Here is a 21758-nt window from a genome sequence, read left to right as displayed (position 1 = left end):
ATGCCTGCCACAGTCCTGCTATAAATCGCTGAGCATCGCCATAAGTTGCTGATCGCTGCCATTATTAGAATAAAAAAAAATTCCAGTATCTATACCACCATTTGTAAACGCTATAACTTTCACATAAATCAATTTACACGTATTGGGTTTTTTTTTAGCAAAGACATTTCGCAGAATACATTTTGGCCTAAATTTATGACTAAATTTGATTTTTAAATTTTTTTTACTGGACTTGTTTAATAGCGAAAAGTCCAAAATATTGTTTTTTTCTCAAAATTTTCGTGCATTTTTTATTTTTTGTGCTATAAAAAAGAAAGACCAAGGAGCTAAAATACTACCGAAAGAAAGCTCCATTCGTGGGAAAAAAGGACATCAATTTCATTTGGGTGCAGCATTGCATGACCGAGCATTTGTCAGTTAAACTAATACAGCGCCATAATGCAAACTGCTTCCTGACTGCCCTATAGAAATACTGCTACAGGGCGGCACATGTGCACAAACTCTTGTGTATATATACGTGATTTGCGCTCTGTGGTGTTCCCCTCCCAGATAGCGTGTTCCCCTCCCAGCACCTGCGTTTAGCCCCTACGCTAACCCTTCTCCCCCAGCAAGTGCAGTGTCAGTAGGTCACTTGATACATTGCACACAAAACCACAGTGTTCGCAGAATCAGGCCTGATCTCTGCTAGCACGTGCCAGTAAATTTTGATGACTCTCCTATGCAGTAGAGTGCCAGTACTAGTGCCGCTCTACCTTTTGGTGAACTGACGAGAACCAACGGCCTAGTACATCCTGGTCTTTCACATACCAGCACTGCAGTATCACTTGGTGACGTGGCAAGTCCCATAAGTGCAGTACAAGCTGTTGAGGTGGAGAGCACAAGTATTGTCCCTTACCCACCAAGAATTCACACACAGGCCCGTAGAGCCCCTAGTGTCCTTTGGGATGTGCTTGCAAATCCCAATTGGCAGCCCACAAATTCTGCAGCACCCTTACTTCCCCCATTCACTCCCCAACCTGGAATTCGGGTGGAAACAGCAAATTTATCTACTCCCCTTGATTTTTTGGAGCTGTTTTTCACAGAAGATCTGTATGCATTGATTGTAGATCAAAGCAATTTATATGCACAACAATTTATCTCCACCAACCCAAATTCAAACCTTGCCAGACCATTCACATGGAAACCCATTACGGTTTCCTAATTTAAATTTTTGTTGGGGCCTAACCCTCAACATGGGCATTACTAAAAAAATGAATTGCGGTTGTATTGGTCCACATACCCGATTCATCATATGCCCGTGTTCTCTTCTGCCATGTCAAGGCATAAATATGAGAGTATAATAAATGTTTTTATGCATTTCAATGACAATAGACTGTCATCCTCGGGCTGACCCTGTATTTGACCAGCTCCACAAAATTCGGCCCCTCATAAATCACCTTAACCAAAAATTTGCAGATGTCTATACTCCCCAGCAAAAAAACCTGTGTTGATGAGTCCTTTGTTTGAATGCAAGGTGGCCAGAAAAATTAACAATTTCACCCCAGCAAGCGTGCCAGATATGGGGTCAAGATGTATAAGAACTGTGAGAGGGCAACAGACTATTCATATAATACAAAAAGTGTAGCGCTAAATAAATAAATATACAAAAATATATTAAATTAGGAATAATGAACACAAACACAGGAAATGTTTTCTGTCATGCACTTGCTAACTCGAGAATATTACACTACAGCTACTGAAACCTTCAGTTTTTACAGGAGCTGGTATGTTACCTGAAATAGACCCCTGTACAGATAGATCCCTGTACAAAGGTGAACCCAAAAATAGCATGATTGGTAACTGGTGTCCAATGCAAGAAACGCCCTATTGATAGGAATAGGATACAGTAAGTTCTGCTCGAGTACAGAGGAATGTCAAAATAAACTACCTGAATAAATGTATAGCTTATAAGAGTATAACAAAATCGTGGCAGCATCTGATATTTATCATTTGACAAAATAGGTTAAGATTTAATGTTGTCAAAGTCCCTCAAGGTTGGAAATATTAGAAGCCAAAGAATATAAAAAAAATATCAAAAATTATAAATAACTTTATTGCTCATTTAATTTACCTTAGTTCACCAAATGTAATTAAAAAGGAAAGCCTAAAATTGAGAACCCAAGTCTAAGGCACATTGATGGAGTCTTTGGAGGACAAAAGTTACACACACATTAAATACATGCATACAAAGAGAGAAGTAGTGACATTTCAATTTACAGATCTGGGTATCAAATAGAACATTTTCACCACTGGAAAAAAAACTACTGGATGAATAAATATATTTATATCAAATTGATGTCAAAAGTTTTGTCTTTCATATCTCTCAAACTTGGAGATATATATAAAATACACAGTTCAACCATCTGCTACCTCTAGGACCTGTTCACAAGTGTGTCTCAAAATGTGTAAACGTGCATTACAAAGCATCAGGACCCGTACACAAATTTGATTTAATGGGAGACATTCATTGTTGAATTTAAAAAAATACTTTTTTTTTTTAAAGTCAATGCATCTCAAAAAGCTGAACAAGCACTATTCAAAAGCATAGTGTGCTGCTTGTAGCATGTTATGCTTTTAAATAGAGAGGTGTAAAGAGACCATTAATGTTTCTGCTACTGTATCTCTGAGTGTAAAAGAAATCTCACTCCTAACCAGTGGGTAGGGAGATGTAGGAATAATAAAAGGGGGGGGAGAACCCTCTGACAGAATGAGAGTGAATGGAAAGAAGTCTAGGCCAGTGTAGGAAATCCATCTTAGTGTAGTGGGTTTTACATCATGTCACCATGTGCAAGTCTATGATAACAGTATGCATCCTAATCCCTCTATTCAACACCAAATAGGACTTTTACTTCCACTAACAATTTTTGTGTAAGGCAGTGGTGCCAAACTATGCCTTAAAAAAAACCTAAAACATTCCACCGTACATGGACATACAACACAAACTTATTTTCAATCACATTTACATTCTCTATAGAATAGCATAGAAACTATGTATAACCAAGAAACAAGTACAAAATGAGCATAGGCATCTTTCCTATATGGTATGTATAGTACTATCAAAAGTGCCTCACTCTAGTTTACAACAAGAAAATCCATTTGGGCTTAATCAACAAAGCTGTGCAAAATGTTAATGTGCAAAGTGCCATAAACAGCTTCAATTTACTGTAGTCAGGTTAGCTAAAAATGACTTCATTGGCTGGAACAGGCTACAGCACATTGCATTACAATTGCCTTACTGATCCCCAATTTAGTAGAACACAGACATTCACATGAAGAATTGAAAAATGTAATAACAGCAACATTAGATTGTTCAGGAAACATCATCTCTTAGCCAGTGCTTCACCAACAAGTTGAATACAAATATCTTCGGCGCCTGTCTGAACAACAAGGCAACCTTCGAACCTGCCCGTGGTGGATGGTTTGTATTTCACTGGTATGTTGATATAGTGGTGAGGTCTATAAAAGTAAAAAAAAAAAACAAACAAAAAAACACTAGGTATCATATTGAGGTGAATGCACAAGAATAAGACAAAAAAAATCATCAAAAATTGAATAGACATAATAAGCAGGTAAAACTACATTGCAGTAAACATTTCACATTTGAAAATGTACTTGTAAATATGCTTTAATTTCCCACTAAGTGCAATATCTTCTAAGATATTACTGCATTGTTTGCTTAAAGTAAACTTTTGCTTTGCCTGTGCACATCAAAGCAGCAGGTTTGCTCTTATGCCCCATTTCCCTCAGCAGTACATGCTCATCTTTCCTTCATATCATCAATCTGATTGCAAGATCTATACTTGCTTCTATAGTACCAGTTCTCCTTCTCTGGGGTCCCCTGCTGGCGCTCCTGGCTCCTCCCCCTGGTAGTGCCCCATCACAAGCTGCTTGCTATGGGGGCACTTGTGGACTTTATCCCAAGCCACGCTGTGTGTCCCCATTGACAGCACTAAGGAGGGTTCCTGAAGGGCAATCTAGCAGAGAACTCTACTAGATGCTCTCAGGGCAGCTAGGCAGGTAAACGTGTGGGTCGTAGAAAAAGAAAAAAAAAAAAACCCTGAAGGCCTCCCTCACCCAGGTTCTAGGTGATACATCTCCTCTGGATGGAATAAACACAATAAATGTACCAGTGCAACAGGAGGACTTCATTTTAAAGCGATACTCTATACTAAAGGCTTACTTTTTTTTTTATTATAAAAGTAACATGTCTATACTTACCTGCTGTATGCAGTGGTATTGCACAGAGCAGCCCCGGATCCTTCTCTTGGGTCCCCCACATGCTCTCCTGTCGGGTGCCCCCATAGCATGAAACTTGCTATGGGGGCACATGCTGCTCCATGTGTCCATTTACACAAGGAGCCATGGCTCGGCCCCACTCCCTGCTCCGTGTATCTATTTACACAAGGAGTCGCAGCCCGGCCCCACCCCCTCTCTCCTCATTGGCTCACCGGCTGTGTGACAGCAGCTGCAGCCAATGGATCCCACTGCTGTCTCAGCCAATGAGGAGAGGGAGTCCCGGGATAGCCAAGACTCCAGTGCACATCACTGGATTGAGAGGGGGCTTAGGTGAGTATTAGGGGCAGATGCTGCAAAGTTTTTTACCTTCATGCATAGAATGCAGTAAGGTGAAAAACCTTGAGCCTTTACAACCACTTTAAAAGTACTTTTGGTGATGCTTTTCCTGTTCCTGTTGGAGGAGGTGCCTATATCTCATGGGCTGAGGTGGAAGACTATTTGGGAAAAATATTTGCTAATGGGGAGGAAGGCATTAAAGCTAACCTGTCTTGCTTTGCCTGCATGGGAATGAGATAGGATTACAAGCACACTTTCAGTATTAGATTTGAAAAATTGGTCACTATAATGCTCAATGTTCCATTGCAAGTACTGGGTGACGTTCAGTAAAGCAGTTACATATCTGATTGTGTGGTGCCTTTAAAATGGTTTGTTTTCAATTCAGAAAAGCTTTGCAAAAGTTTTGCTAGGAGATCTAACACAGGTACCAGATTCACCTAGTTCTTATTTCCACCACTTTAAGAACATGTGGGCAGCACAGTGGCTAAATGGTTAGCACTTCCGCCCTGGCAGTACTAGGGTTGTTAGTTCGAATCCCAACCACGGCACCACCTGCCTGGAGTTTGCATGTTCTCCCTGTGCCCACGTGGGTTTCCTCCAGGTACTCCGGTTTCCTCACACACTCCAAAGACATGCTGGTAGGTTAATTGGATCCTGTCTAAATTGTCCCTAGTATGTGTATGTATGAATGTGAGTTAGGGACTTTAGATTATACACCCCTTGAGGGTTAGGGACTGATGTGAATGTATAATATATATTGTAAAGCGCTGCGTAAATTGACGGTGCTATATAAGTACCTGAAATAAATAAACATGTCTAATTAGGTCCAGCTCTGAGTTTGTGTACAGAGAGACACCAGTTTGGCATGTACGTGCTGGGAAGCAGTCATTAATGTGGCTAAAAAGCCAGCGTCTTACCAACCAGTGACTTTTCGCCCTATTAAGCGGTTAGCTGTTGGAGATTCCAACAGGTAGCAGCTGAATATAAACAAAGGAGATGGGGTGCTGGTGATGTCACTATCAAAATATGGAAATTGCCATATTTGGACAATAACCATAATCTCCTTGCTGGCAGCTGAATGGGACCTGGGGATGAGTCAATGGTATGGGGCAGTCTGCTGCATAGTCAACAGCATCCTTCCATATAATGTACAAGTAGGGGCACATTGACACTGGCAGAGCCTAATGAGGAACTCTGAGAAACTAGTCCCATCAGCTTTGCCTACCTTATGGATTGACAGTAGATGGATTGCTGCTATCCAATAGTGGCTATGGAATCTGGCCACTGTCCTCTGCTATCAATCACAAGGGAGGCGAATCCTAAGGGAAACTAGTCTCAGAGTTCTCCATCAAGCTCTGTCAACCCTACAACGAAACTTTTTAACCACAGTATGTCTGTGTGATGGGAGCAGTGCCTAGGATGGGAGATTGATAAATTTATGAAGCTCACCATTGGTGAGCTGCACTGAGCACAAAGTATCTTGCCTCAGGCCCAGCTGTCTCACGCAAATTAATTTGCAACTGATTCATGTACTTGTCAAGAACAGCTAAGCCCCCTATATTTGTGGCACAGAAGTGAAATGGAATTCTAAAGAGGGCCTATGACCTCATATTAACTGCTTTTTTTTTTTTTTTTTTAGCACTGATCAAAATTGGTGTCACTGGAAATGTCAGTGACGCCAAGTTCGCCCCCCCCCCCCCCCCCGTATCAGAATGTCTGCTGTAGTCCTGCTAAAAGTCGCTGATCGTTGCCATTACTAGTACCGCCATTTGTAAACGCTATAACTTTCACGTAAACCAATTAATTTACACGTTTTGGGATTTTTTTCTAGCAAAGATATGTCGCAGAATACATATTGGCCTAAATTTTTGACGAAATTTGATTTTTTTAAAATTTTTTTTACTGGACATGTTTAACCACTTGCCTACCGGGCACTTATACCCCCTTTCTTCCCAGGCCAATTTTCAGATTTCAGGGTTGTCGCACTTTGAATGACAATTGCGTGGTCATGCAACACTGCACCGATATGAGATTTTTATAATTTTTTTCACACAAATACACAAATAGAGCTTTCTTTTGGTGGTATGTACTTCCACTTGGTGTTTTATTTTTTGCGCTATAAACAAAAAAAAAGCACAAATTAAAAAAAAAAAAAAAGTTTTTCTTTGTTTCTATTATAAAATGTTGCAAACAGGTAATTATTCTCCTTCACTGATGTACATTGATGAGGCTGCACTGATAGGCAGCACTAATGGGCACTGATATGCAACAATGATGGGCACTGATAGGCGACACTGATGGGTGGCATTGACTGGCAGCACTGCTGGGCACAGGTGGGTGGCACTGCTCATCAGTGCCCTGATGATCGGTACCAATCCATCCTCTGAGGAAAGTACAGCTGATAACCGGCAATTGTCAAACAGTGACAGCATGAGGAAAGTGCAGCCGATAACCGGCCTATAAACTGCATTTACCGGTGATCTGCTGTGTCATTGGACATGGCTGTTCATGTCGTAAAAGGCCGCTGTGATTGGCCTTTTACCACATCACGTGATCACCTGTGTCCGTAGGACACAGCCATCACGGAGATCGCTAGGTGTGCACACCCGGGGGCGTTCTGGAAGGACATCATATGACGTCCTCCCAGAACTGGCCGGCCGCAGTGTAGCCATCATTCGGCTATCTGCGGTTGACAAATGGCGAATAGCAAAAAGTCCAAAATATTGTGTTTTTTTTCTCTCTCTCAAAATAGTCTGTCTTTTTTAGCTTATAGTGCAAAAAAAAAAAAATGCACAGGTGATCAAATACCACCAAAAGAAAGCTCAATTCGTGGGGGAAAAAATAAGTAAATTTCATTTGGGTGCAGTGTTGCATGACCACGCAATTGTCAGTTAAAGTAACACAGCCCTGTAAAGCAAAAAATGGCCTGGTCATGAAGGGGGGTAAATCCTCAAGAGGGCAAGTGGTTAATCAAATTGACAGTGACTGTCTTGAGTGTCTAAGGGTGGGTGAATACATATGCAAACTACTGTATACAGAGTTCTAAAACTGGCATGTTTAAAAAAAGTAAGATGCTTCTTCTAGAACAGTGTGTCCACCTACGTTATAAGCAAATCTACATGATCATTCACAATGGAGCAGTGCAATTTATGACAGGGTTGTTTAGAGAGGTACATTCAGTATTTGGGAAACATTATTTTGTTGATCAACATGCCCTTATAAGTTGACTCCCAGCGCCTCTTGCATGAGCATCGCTGACACCAACTGCTCAAGTAACTAAAACATGCACATTAATGCACTCCCCTTCAGGCAAAATAATTCAAAACGTGGTTTTGTATTTCAATTGAGCTCCTACAAACATTGTTTTAGACATGTAAATATGTTGGCACCACTGCAATGACCACTTACTTTGCTACTTTTATTTTAAAAAAAGTTATTTAATAGACAAAGTCATATGTTGTATGAGTGTCGAAGCATAATACACTACAGAACTTTAACAAAGGTTAACAAAGATTTTAACACTGCAAACAAAGTATCATCTAGAGAACAGGTTTACTTCAAGCAGTTGGTAAAAGCACTATGATAACACAAGAAAACCAAAGTGGGTACACAACACAACAAATGCACACCCTAAAATGTATAAGCTAATGGAAAATAACCAATTTATAAGGAAGACATTCATATTAATATCAAAACGGGTACTGTGAGCTTACCTCAATGAATATTTGGAATGCTTCATGTGAAATGGCTCTTTAGGACTAACAAATTTCAGCTGCAAATCAATACAAGATGCAGTAAACACCCACATGCATATTATGGTCTTAGTATTAAGAAAACATGCATAGATTTAATGCTGAGAAAATCACTGCACACCCATGTCAGATAAGTGTTAAACAAGTCAGGAAAATATTAATACATTTCCTACACACCCTCACAGTTTTGGAAGCTCTTGACCACATACAGGTTTTTATTGCAATACATTAACCCCTTCCTGATGCATGTATACATATATGCAGCCTCACAGAAGTGGATCTTCTTCCATTGGGCTGCATACATGTGTCCATGTGTTTGTGCTGAGAGCCTAGAGCCCCAGGTCAGTAGTAATGATCACCTGTTTGGCTATCACAGTGATCAGTCACTATGCAGCTCTCCTGTTTTTTTTTTTTTGGTCTCCTCTTGAATGGAGAAGATGCATTGTAGAATGAGGAGAAAAATCTAAACAAAAACAAATGTGAATTTAAAAAATAAAGAAAAAATAGCTAGATCGGGGTTAGATCTAGGTCAGTGTCAGGGTCAAAGGTCAATGTGAAGGTCTGGGTTAAAAAAAAACCAAAAACACACGCACATAGTATTTTTTAACCATTAGCCGCCCGGCCTATAGCAGTTTGGCGGCGGCAAAAATGCATCAGCTTTCCGAGTGCACGCCATTTGGCGTGCTCCCGCACATGCGAAGTTCGCGCGGTTGCAGAGCCGCGCAGCGGCGCGATCTGTCACCGGCCGTGTACCTCGGACACAGCCGATGACAGATCTGAGTACCGGCCCCCGTTGCCGGTACCATGTGATCTGCTGTGACCAATCACAGCAACTCACATGACAGTTGTATACAATGGATGGCTTCATTCATGCCATCCATTGTATACTAGTGCCTAGCTGTGAATGGTCACATGCACATGTCATGTGATTAGCTGTGGCCAAATCACAGCTAAGCACAAAAAAAAAAAAAAAACCTGAATGAATCGATTTCATTTAGGTAAATGCTTGCTTATAGCAAAGTAATTCTTTGCTATAAGCAAATTGTGTAAAAAAAAAAAAAAAAAAAAAAATACTGATCACTTCCCCAAAGTAGTACAATGTCACTATGGTAACATTCTACTACTTTAGTCATAGTAAAATATGAAAAAAAATTTAATAAAAAAATTAATAATAAAAAAATAAAAAAAATATATATATATATTTTTTTCCATACGGTCACCAGTCAGTGTCCCTGTTCATTGCCATGCCAGTTATATGATGATGCTGTACTGCACTGGTGACAGTATGTAAAAAAAAAATAGTGAAAATAATTTTTTTAATTTTTTCATTTTCCGAACAATTATGGCAAAAAAATACAACTTCAAAAAACTCGCCATTCCTCTTATGAAGTACGTCGGACTGTCTACTCTGCAAAAAGGGGTCATTTGGGGGATATCTGTACTGTTCTGACATTCTTGGACCTCAAGAAATTAGATTGGCTGTCAGTACTTCAGGATTGATCAATTTTCAGATCTATACCATAGTTTGTGAACTCTATAACTTTCCTACAAACTAAATAATACATCCTAATTTGGGTTATTTTCACCAAAGACATGTAGCAGAATACATCTCGGCCTAAATTTATGAAGAACAATTATTTATTTGTAAACTTTTATAACAGAAACAAAGAAAAACTTGTTTTTTTTTCAAACTTTTGTCTTTTTTTGTTAATTTAGCAAAAAATAAAAACCCCAGCGGTGATTACATACCACCAAAAGAAAGCTCTAGTTGTGCGAAGAAAATTATAAAATTTTAGTTTGGGTAAAATGTTGTGCGACCGCGCAATTGTCATTCAAAGTGTGAGAGCGCTGAAACGTGAAAAATGGCCTGGGCAGGAAGGTGTAAAATTGCCCGGTATTGAAATGGTTAAATTAGTATCAGTCTGTTTTAGGTAGGCTTAAAAAACAAAAATCCCAAAAAGCGCACTATTGTTTCTGGAACCTACTACAGTTCAAACAGATTGAAGCAGCTTGCACAAAATGGTGACAAACCTATTAAACAAACAAAAAAAAAACCCTAAAAACTACAGTGCATATTATAAAAGGTATATGAATAGTTTGTGTACATAAAAATTCATGAAGCAATTAGCATAAATATATCTAAATATTATACAAAATGTGCACGAGAGATCTAAAAAAGTGTAAATATGGAAAATAGATACATAAAGACCACGATTAAAAAAGCACCACTGAAGTGATCATAAAGTGCCCATAATAGTCCATATTATGTCCAAAAGGAAAAACATCCGTTTAGAGTTCTCCATTGATCGTGCTTCACTATGTAGCAAACTAAGCGTGAAATATCCACAGTGCAGATCCTTCATAATAATCTTTAGCCTAGCAAAACACTCCAGCCTCAAGGGATCTCCACAGACCGCTCTTCAGAATGAACATGCAGCTAGCAATGAGCCCTGTTTGAAAGATGCTCATCACGCGGAGTCCAAAATGCAGTATATAGTGTAGTATTACTACAAGGGTCAATCATTAAAATCAGAACACGTGGAATCAACATACATATGCGGCTGAACTTACTAAGATGGAAACCGATCAGAGACCCGGAAATGGCGGTGTGACGTTAGCATGTAAGGCCCCACCCAATGTGTTACATGCACGTCTTCAGGGAAGAGCATTCTGTGGAGATCCCTTGAGGCTAGAGTGTTTTGCTAAGCTAAAGATAATTAATCTTCTGGTGAGTGCATAGTGGTTGGATCTGCAGCGTGGATATTTCACGCTTAGTTTGCTGCATTGTGAAGCACTATCAGTGAAGACTTTTAAACGGATGTTTTTCCTTTTGGACATTATATAGACTGTTATATTTATTCACACAGACCCTTTATGATGGTGCTTTTTTAATTGTGTTCTTTATGTATCTATTTTCCATATTTATACCTTATTACATTTTTTGTATAATATTTAGCTATATTTATGTTAATTGCTTCACGAATTCTTATGTACAAAAGCTTTTAATGCACCTTATTTTATGCGCTGCAAATATTTCAGTTTATTTTAACAAATACACATATGTGGTGTTGCTGTGATCATCAGCAGCAGAATTTATTTTGGGTATTTCTTTGGTGGTAAATTATGGTAAAAGCAAGAAATATACAGCTAAATTTTTTAAAAATTAGATTTTTTTTTTTTTTACTATTTCAAGCCAGTTTTCACTTGATAACAATAAAAAAAATAAAAATCAGCAGATATCCACCATCATTTATCGCCAAATGAAAGCCCAATTTTTCCTGAAAAAAAAAAAAAAAGAAGAAGGTATAATCTACCTGGATACACTGTTGCAATGATATGTAGTTTTGCTAACAGGTCCAAGTTGCAAAACTGTGTTCAGGGGTTAGGATCTGTTTTACCCCTTCATAATGAAGGGGTTGAGGTAAACACTGGGAACAAACCTATGTATTTCCTAAACACTTTTTTCTAAAATGAGACACATGTTATACTTACCTGCTCTGATGGTATTGCACAGAGCAGCCCAGAACCTTCTCCTCTGGGGTCCTGCGCCAGCACTCTTTGCTTCTTCTCTTCTGTGTGTGCCCCCCCATAGCAAGTCGCTTGCTATGGAGGCACACCTGCAGGTTTGCTCTCGACCTGGACTGTGTGTGTTCACAGAGACACACAGTGTGACTCAGCCCTGCCCCTTTCTCACAAATTTGATTGACAGCAGCAGGAGCCAACAGCCTCTGTGTCCTGTGAGAAAAGGAACACAGACCAGTCTGCTGCAAACAGGCACAGTGCTGGATCAACATAGGAAAACAACATAGGTTAAAGATATATGGAGGTTGGGGGAGGGGCATTACAGTTACTGGGGCATTTTTGTACTTTAATGCAAGAAATACACTTTAAAATGGATGTAAATTCTAAGCATCTTTTACCCTAATGCATTCTATGCATTAAGGTAAAAAAATGTTCCGCTGCCTGTCCACCTTCCCTTCCCTGTCCTTAAACATTTACTTGACTCCTCTACTGATCCTGCACTTCTCCATCTGCAGCACCACTCTTCCTTACTCTTCTAAAAGCAGGAGACATAGGCTCCTGCTACTGTCCGTCAAATCCAGTAAGGAGGGAGCGGGGGGGGGGTTGTGTGACTAAGCTGCACTTTGTGTGTCTATTGATGAACATAGCTGCGCACATGGGTGCCCCCATAGCACATGGCTTTCCGAGACAGCACTCAGGAGTGGAAAGCGCTGGCAAGGAACTCTAGAAGAAGGAACCGCTCTCAGAGGGCAGGTAAGACCAACTTTTTTTTATTTTAATGTAACAAAAAAAAAAGGCTTTACAATCACTTTAAAATTGCCAGTAGAGCTGTGGCTTAAGAGTACACAATAACGGAATGTTAATTAAGCACATCATTCTTGTTACATTTATCTGTTCTCTTTAAATCTAAATACTCAGGAGTGAGTCAGGCATCTACAGTTCTGTTCCTGTTTTTTCTTCAAAATAACATTTGAAAAGCATAAAAAAAAAACAAAAAACAAACAAACACTCTTACCATGTATGTTGTAAAAGAGTTGTTTCGTAGGTTTACTTTTATTGTACTGGATTCACCAACTGGTGTAGGAGGAAAAGTGTATAATTGGTCTGAAGAAAAAACTCCCTTTGCAGGTGCATCTTGCCTAGGAATCATAATAGAAGAGTTAAAGTAGAACTATCGCCAAACTTTTTTTTTTTTTCATTTTTGGATAGAAAAAGGAAGAGTTATAACCACTGTCGTATGTTTTCCCCTCTGTGTCCCATTGGGCAGATTTACCTTCACTTTCTGTCCCATAGCCAAAACAGGAAGTGAGAGGAAATCCTTCCAAAGTGAGGGAATCCCAGTGTGTCACTGCATTAAAGGAAGCAGTATTAAACTATTTGTAGCAGAAAAACCTCAAAGTCAAGGTACCATAGTAGAGATGCGACTGTGCCTTATTGAACTTAATTGAAAATGTAAAATTAAAACAGTCTGTAAATAGCAATTACAAGGAATGAGTATCTAATTTACAAATAAAGCGATTACTACATACACAGATCTCAATGAAGACGCTTCAGAACCAGATCTTCTTCTCGGATAGACTGGAGCTTCTGTATTGACTAAAGCATCAGTAGAAACTCTCACCAACACATTTTCAATTCTGGTACCCTTGGAAAGAAGAAAATGGTCAGTCAAACTTTATTTCAAATACAACAAGATAAAAGTCAGTTGCATAAAACTGAACTTATTTATCTTACGTTTTTCTAAACTACAGGGGAATAAAACAAACCTATTCTTGTTTCAATGCCAAGGAAACTCCCAAACTTAAAATAAATAAATCAGAAATTTTGATTTGTGAGAAAATGCATCTTAGAGTACAGCACAGGACTTTTACCCAGAAACCCTGGGTTATACGCAGTTTACCTGCAGATAATTAGACACAATATAAAAACTGTTATGGTGTTCCTTAGAGTCTAGAACTAGAGGTAGAACTTTGAAAACAAATGTACAAAGGACTGGGTGGCGACCTTGCAAGTCTAGGAAGCAGTGCTGAAAAGTGCAAGACTGCAAGAGCCCTGGTGGAATGGGCACTGTTAGGGAAAGAGCTCTACCCTAAGGGTGTCAGCCCTTGAAAAGCTGTCTGATTCACCAGGTGAAAATAAGCAAGCAGCAAGACCACAGCCAGGACAAAGATGGAAGTCTTCAGGAAAAAAAAAGAGAAAGTGGCTGTCAGGTAGACCCTGACAAAATCAAAGCAATGAAAGGTATTTTTTTATGTCACCTTCCCTTTGTCCTGCTCAAACGCATGACAATTTCCTCATTCTGGTGGAAAGAAGACTACAGCAGGAAGGAAGGAAGGTTCTGATCTCAAAACCACTTTGACCTTGTAAAACAAGAAAAGAGCTCTCTACACAAAGAGCTTCCAACCCAGAAACATGCCTAACAGATGTAATGACCACCAGGAAGGCAACCTTACAAGTGAGGTCTTCCAAAGAAACTCTATAATTGGTTCAAAATGGGTTCTCTGAAGTACAGAGACCACCAGATTGAGATCCTGAAGTGATAAAGGGGATTGTGGAATTTGCAGTGCATTCATAAAGTATTCAGACTACCTTCACTTTTTTCAGTAATTCAGCCTGATACTACAGTTGCTTAAAACAGAAATTTTAGAAAGGTCTGTGAATTTATTAAAAAGAAAAAACTGAAATAACACATGTACTTAAAGTGGAGCTGCACCCAAAAGGGGAAGTTCTGCTTTAAGGCTTCATCCCAGCTCCCTGTTAAGGATGAAGAAAAAGTGCAGCGCTACTCGCTCATGCGTAGTGGGCACCTGGCTGTGACAGCTTGCAACTTCACAACCGGGTACCCACACTGAAGATGCCTGCGTCAGGGAGAGAGGATGGCCGGTGAAACCGGATGTGGTAAGGATCGAGGGACAGATGATTGTTTTCAAACGTCAGCAGCTATAGTTTTGTAGTGGCTTCCTTATTTTTTTTATATTGTGACTGGAGCTCCGCTTTAAATATTCAGACTCTTTACTCAGTACTTTGTTGAAGCATGTTTGGCAGCAATTACAGCCTTGAGTCCCTTGAGTCTTTTTGTGTATGATGCAACCAGCTTTGCACACATGCATTGGGGGATTTCCTGCCATTCTTCTTTGCAAATCCACTAAAGCTCAGTCAGGCTGGATATGGCAGTTGGTGGACAGCCATTTTCAGGTCTCTCCAGAGATGTTCAATAGGGTTCAAGTCAGGGCTCTGGATGGGCCACTCTAGGACATTCAAATAGTTGTCCCTAAGCCACTCCTCTGTTTTGCATGTGTGCTTAGGATCGTGGTCATGTTGGAACATGAACCTTCGGGGCCTAGTCTGAAGTCCAGAGCGCTGTGGAACAGGTGTCATTGAGGATATCTCCACACTTTGCTCCATTCTGAAAAACACCCCCACCGCATGATGCTGCCACCACCAAGCTTCACTGTTGGTATGGTACTGGGCAGGTGATGAGTGGTGTCGGGTTTTCTCCAAACTTAACGTTTAGAATTTAGGCCAAATAATTAAATCTTGGTTTCTTTCACAAAGCTGTTTATTAAGGTTTTCTACAAAAGTTTCTAACAGCACAAGGTTATAGTGCGGAAAATTTGGATGAAAAATAAAGAGGAGAAAAGAGGCACAAAAGAAGCAAAAAGTAGGGCACAAATATCAAAGAGAGATAGAGATAAATTATTGCTATATTAACAATAAAGATTGGATACCAACACAACATGAGGATATCCTGTATATCACAAGGGAACAGCCTTATCCAATCTTGGTTTCATTAGACCACAGAATCCGTTAAGTGCTTTTTTTGCAAACTCCAAGTGGGCTTTCATCTGTTTTGCACTGAGGAGAGGCTTCTGGCTAGCCATTCTGCTATAAATCCCAGATCAGTGAAGGGCTGCAGTGATGGTCGTTCTTCTGGAACTTTGTCCAATTTCCACACAGGATCTCTGGTGCTCAGTCAGAGTGGCCCCCGAGTTCTTGGTCACCTCTCTTACCAAGGTCCTTCTCCATAGATTGCTCAGTTTGGCAGGAGGACCAGCACTTGGAAAAGTCCTGGTTGTGCCAAACATCTTCCATTTGAGAGCTATGGAGGCCACTGTGCACTTGGGAACCTTCAGTGCAGCAGAATTGTTTTGTAGCCTTCCCCAGACCTCTTCCTTACAATAATCCTGTCTCTGAGCTCTGCGGGCAGTTCCTTTGACCTCATGGCTTTTGCTCTGATATATTATACATTGCCAGCTGTGAGGCCTTTTATAGAGAGGTGTGTGCCTTTCCAAATGATGTCCAATCAATTTATTTTTTTACCACAGGTCGACTCCAATGTATAGAAACATCTCAGCGATAACCAAGAGAAATGGGAGGCATCTGAGCTAAATTTCAAGTGTTGCTGCAAAGGGTCTAAAAACAGAATTTTAAAAATGTTTGCAAATGTATGAAAAGAAACTGAAATATCACATTTCACTTTGTCATTATGGGACCCCTGAGACAGGAGATCCTCCCAAAGGGGCAATCATCAGGGAGCACCTGTGACCAGCAGCACTATGTCGGCTTACCATGGATGACAAGGCCAGTCTGGAGCAGACAGAATGACCGGAATCTCTTCGGCCTGCGCAGCTTGAGAGGAGGAAGCGCATAAATGAGAAAACAGATTCTACAGTGCCACCAGCGCATCCGTTGCATCTGTCAGGGGATCCCTCACACTTTCCACATATTGTGGCACCTTCCTGTTTAGACTGGATGCCAGAAGGTCCTAGTCGCGGTTCCCTCGGCGCTGAAAGATCTAATGAAACGTCCGGCAGCAGGGACAACTCTGCCTGATCTAGCATCTGACGGACAAGATAATTTGCCTGCAAATTTTTCTGAGTCAGAATGTGCTGCTCCACTGAACAGAGAATGCAGGATACCTCCAATGCCGCTGAAGCACTTCTCGTGCTGCCGAGGGTTGACGGAGGCCACCGCAGGGGTGTTGTCCAGTTGAATCCCAACTTTGAGCCCTTGGAGAACGTTCGTCCAGTGCTCTAAAGACAACCTGATCACTCGCACCTCAAGGACAATGATGGGCAGGCCAGCCTCCTCTGGCACCCAACGGACCTATGTAGATCTCAGACTCCCCAGCTGGACAGGCGGACTACCATCCAGATATCGTATGTACTCTCCAGTGCCTCAGGAAATGCACAGCCAAAAGGGAAGCCAAGGGAACCAGGACAGCGACAACCAAAGGAAATGCTTCAGGGGTGCAGACCTCCTCAGACAGGGAGATAAGCCACTAGATAAATAAACAGGTGGTGCACACACCATTAGTGCATTATCCAAGGTTTATTGAAAGGTATAAAAACATACTCACAGACGAAGCATGTATCTAAAAAGCATTTGCATAATGACGATGGCCACAACGGCAAGGTGTTCCAACTGTCAGTACGGTCAAATGGCTGACGAGTTTCAGGGACGAGTCCCTTTCCTCAGAGCTACTGACCAGCCTGTATGAAGGTCAAGTGGTAAATAACCATGGCTAGATACCTTGGGAGCAGAGCTCCACCTCCTCTATGGACTACCATCCAGCACAGGGGGAGAAAGGATTTCCTGGCTTGTAGGGCAGAAGACCCGAGCCACCATAGGAGGGAGGTCCTTGATGAATGTCCAAGGAGGCCATAGACCTGTCTCACTTGGATAGGATTTCCCTGCAAAACTCCTGTATTGAACTTCGCATATGTAACTGCCCTGAAGGTGGACACCCTCAGACCCAGAGCCTGCATGCAAGACAGCAGGGAGGATTGCCTGCAGGACAAGAAAAGTTGGTCCACAGTACAAAGATTCCAGAGGTTGTCTGCAGGAACAAACACCTTGGCATACTTTCAGTCGATAACCCGGCCCAGGTACCCCAGTTTCCATGTCAGGGTCAGGGCAGAGTTCTTGACGTTCAGGACCCAACCACAATCTTACAGGGAGTATAAGGTAATCTCCATGTTATCCGTTAGTGAAGCCTGAAAGTCCACCCGCAGGAGCAGGTCATCTAGATAACCTGTCATGGCAATCCTCCATTATCTCAGCAACGCTAGCACCTTGTAGATTACCCAGGGAGCAGAGGCCACCCCGAAGGAAGTACCACAACTTGAGGGGTGTCTCCCCACTGCTAGGCGTAGGAATCGCTGATATCCCTCATAGATGAGAACGTGCAAGCAGGCCTGGACTGGCCATAGGGCACACCGGGCATTTGCCTGGTGGGCCGGGGCCACCTGGACAGGAGAGGCGGCACATAGAGGAACTGAGACATGCACAGTCTTCTATGTTCCGCCCTGCCACCTCTCCTACCCATCTCCTTTAGGTTGCACGCCTTGGGCTCCTGTATGCTCCTTCCTTCCTTTCCTTTCCCTCCTTTCCTCTCTCTCTCCTTCCTACAAAAAAAGTAAAAATAAAATTGTAAAAAATTTAATAAAAATCTACTGACACTGGCGGCGGAACTCACAGGTTTGCAAAGGTTGCTCTTGCAACCGAGCCCTGGTGTTCCGCCACCGGGCTTCGAGGAAAGGGTCCCCGGGCTTTGGACTGCTCAGTCAGCCTATTTTTTGTCACAGTCCAGGCTTGCATGCAGGTATGCATCCTTGATGTCTATGGTTGCCAGAAAGTCCCCTTGATGAAGATAAGCCACCATTGAATGGATGGATTCCATCTTGAACTTGTGAACCCGCACAAAGCAATTTAAGGCCTTTAGATGCAAAAGTTATCAAACCTTGTCCTTTTTTGGAACAGTGAACAGGTTTGAATAAATCCCCCAGAACCATTAAAACGCAGTGTAGCAATCGTGCACACAGAGATGGACGCGGTCATCCATTTTGGTCCAAACCCTCCATCTTGTATCTCTCTATCCCTCTTCCCTCATCCCCCCTCCTTCTCTGTTGAGGGACACGTGGTCCCTGGATGCTGAGTTCAAAAGGGCATCAAGGCTCAACGGGAGAGCTCCAGGGCTATAAAGTCCCAACCTAGCTGGTGCCTAGATGTCCGTTAGCTTCTCAATCTGGGATATCGTAAAGCCATAAACCAAGTCCCTCACTAAGCTTCAAAGACATTCCAGAAAACCGTAAACCAGACCTCACATTCAAAAATCTATTTTCCCCTATGATTTCATATCTTGGATTATGAAAGACGTACCTAAAAACCAGGCATATATTCAGACCGGTCACTTTAATACAAGTCGTCTGATCTATTACACCACCTGACATCTGCAGGAGAGCAGAAAATGATATCTCCTTAACCATCCCAGCAGGTATGTCATATTTCATATCTAGACATTCAGCAGATGATTCTGCGTATTAATCTACCCATGGATAGAATGTTACATGTACCTAGAAAACGTCATTGACCATAGTATAATTTGGGAAGGATCTGGTCATAGCCTGAGCTCCCCGCCTACAACACCCCTCCCAAAATGAGGCGATTGGTTCTCTGCTTTAAGGAGACACCCTGCTGAGTTCCTAGAAAAAGGCTGTTATGTTTGGAGCCAAGCTAAGTTGAAGAAATCTCCCTTTTAACATCAGGAACCAACTTTGGGAGATAAGGAGCTCTTCTGCTCTGAAACTTGATCTGCTTAAACCAGAACGTTTGGCAAGTACTTTACCTCCCTAAATTTCTGTTATCTCTTTGCTGTGTTATTGCTCTGTGTGTGTGTGTGTGTGTGTGTGTGTGTGTGTGTGTGTGTATATATATATATATATATATATATATATATATATATATATATATATGCGCTACATCTTTTTCTGTAAATATTTTTATTGCGCTCTTGACATTTTAGTAATAAATCCTACTTTCTGAAAGTGTTGAACTGTTTCTAAAGCTCTTTAATGCAAACTAAGAACCCCTGTCTTTGAAGAGCGCTACTGTGCGTTTTAAATGTTTGCATACATCTGTCTGTGGTGACATTGTGTATCGAAACGATTATTCAATCATAGTGTTATTGCTGATATTGCCGAGTTTCCTCTTTCTCTGTACAAAAAAGAGGTGGTGGCAGTGTGAAGGGTTAATTGCGTAACTAACCTGACCCAGTAACAATCGCTCTCAGGCTGCAGACACACAGATTGTGGTCCATTAGCTGGAGGATCTGTGTGCAGGGTACAGCTGGGCGTGGCATTGTTACGCACGTGACAGCGTGGTTTTAGATTGGCTAGTCCTTCGGTCACGAGTTTGTTAAGAGCTGGGGTCTGACGCCGCGATCGTCACGCACGGGATTTATAACTCCCTGGCATAGCAAATCCAGAACTGCTCCGTACAACAACCGAAGATGTGATGGTGGAAGACAAAGATTGTAGAGAAAGAATTTCTGCGGTGGATAAGAATGAAATTCTATTTTGCAGCTGGACGCAAATCAGTTCAGGGACCCACTTGTCTGGAATAGGGAGATCCACAGGTCCAAAAACCAGTGAAGATGGCGCAATGCCGACCCTGCAATGGTAAATAGAGAACGGAGATTCACAACAGGAGGCAAGGTCAACTTCTGCAGAAGAGCCTCCTCAAGGGGTACCGCAGTAACGTACCGCAGTGCTTAGGAACCATGAAAGGATGCTTTGGACATTCCCAATCCTTGTAAATAAATTTATCACAGTATGCGAGGGAAGGGAAAACTCTAATGGACCTAGCCAGCTTATACATACCAAAAGGTGACAGGCACTTCGTTATCTACCACAGTGGAGTCCTCAATACTAAGCGTCTCTCACACGGAAGTAATCAGTGCGGTCACCAGAGCTTTCTCCTGTGCGATTATAGTGACAGAGGATTCGACCTTGCTGTCCAAGGAATCAGGGGATGCATCATACAGGCCCACAGAAAACACAGAGCATGCAGTGAAGGAGCCCAACTTCAGGGCTCAGAAAAACACGACGACGCAGGCGATGGCAGAGCTTGCCATGCGCCTAACCATTGCTTCCACTTGACAGCATGTCTAGGACAGAGGACTCAGAAACCCGCTGCCTCAGTAGTGGGATCAGGAGGGAAAGTTTACAGATGAGATTCCATGCCCAGCCACCCAGGCAAGGCACCACCAAAACTTATAGCATCTGGGTGGAGGGCTATGTTTCCCCCGTAGGCCTCCTACAGCAGACAGGGAGGTATCCCAGGTAGGAATCATGACCAGGGCTGCCAAGGGAGATCTATGAATGCGGCAAGGAACAGGTTAAAAAGATTAATGCAATTTCAGGGTATATAAATTGTGGAGTGTACCAACATGGTGCAGTTCCTGATAATGTCAGTGATGAAACAGGTTGGGCTGGATTTGTTTCACCACTTCCGCTTTTGCATTTCTGATCGGTAAAACGCAGGTAATCACTGGAAGTAACACGGAATGTGGCTTGTATATAGTACAAGCATTTGAACATTGTAAGCACAGTTGAAATTGTTTTTGTGAAAATAAAACTGAATTACTTTATTAGAGGCTGCCTCCGGACTCCAGGTATGCACAATGAAGAGGAACTGCGGGAAAGACTAACAGAGCGGGGACACTGATCAGTGGAGTGTATCTCAAAGTGCTTGTGACATACTTATGACAAAGGGTCACCATGTTCTGGTAAGTGTGGTGAAAGGATGGGAGCACAGAATGTGTTGGACATGTTATACACTGAAGGATGCGAAGTCTAAGCACCACTTTATTTTTGCACCAACGTATTTGTATATTACATAATACACAGCGACTCTTCTAACGGGACTTGTTAGCAAAAAGGAATTCATATACAGTACTTAAGTATGATGTTTAAGCCTGGCACTTTAAATTTATGTAAGATAGCACTTACAACTGGTAAAATAAGTATTTGACACGTCACCACTTTTCTCTGTAAATATATTTCTGAAGGTGCCATTGACATGAAATTTCAC

The 21758-nt window shown here is 41.6% G+C and overlaps 1 protein-coding gene across 2 annotated transcripts in view; it reads right to left on the bottom strand.

Moving 5' to 3' along the window:
• Window positions 1-2071: 2071 nt before the first annotated feature.
• Window positions 2072-21758, bottom strand: part of CEP192 (centrosomal protein 192) — a 317843-nt gene continuing 298156 nt past the window's right edge. Inside the window, exons 45-48 of one of the 2 annotated variants that reach the window (XM_089671050.1) lie at window positions 13415-13530; window positions 12901-13024; window positions 8325-8383; window positions 2072-3495 (exon numbers count right to left, since the gene is read on the bottom strand). In XM_089671050.1, the coding sequence (XP_089527176.1) occupies window positions 3360-3495; window positions 8325-8383; window positions 12901-13024; window positions 13415-13530 (435 nt within the window). In that variant the 3' untranslated portion in view covers window positions 2072-3359. The remainder of the gene's footprint in view (window positions 3496-8324; window positions 8384-12900; window positions 13025-13414; window positions 13531-21758) is intronic. The other variant, XM_089671051.1, reaches the window with a different exon arrangement.

This window comes from Staurois parvus, unplaced genomic scaffold, assembly GCF_062004578.1.
Source record: "Staurois parvus isolate SC_StPar_1 unplaced genomic scaffold, SC_StPar_1.0 ptg000097l, whole genome shotgun sequence".
Classification (NCBI taxonomy): domain Eukaryota; kingdom Metazoa; phylum Chordata; class Amphibia; order Anura; family Ranidae; genus Staurois; species Staurois parvus.
The sequence above is the reverse complement of the archived record's forward strand: the minus strand, read 5'-3'. Positions and strand labels throughout refer to the sequence as shown.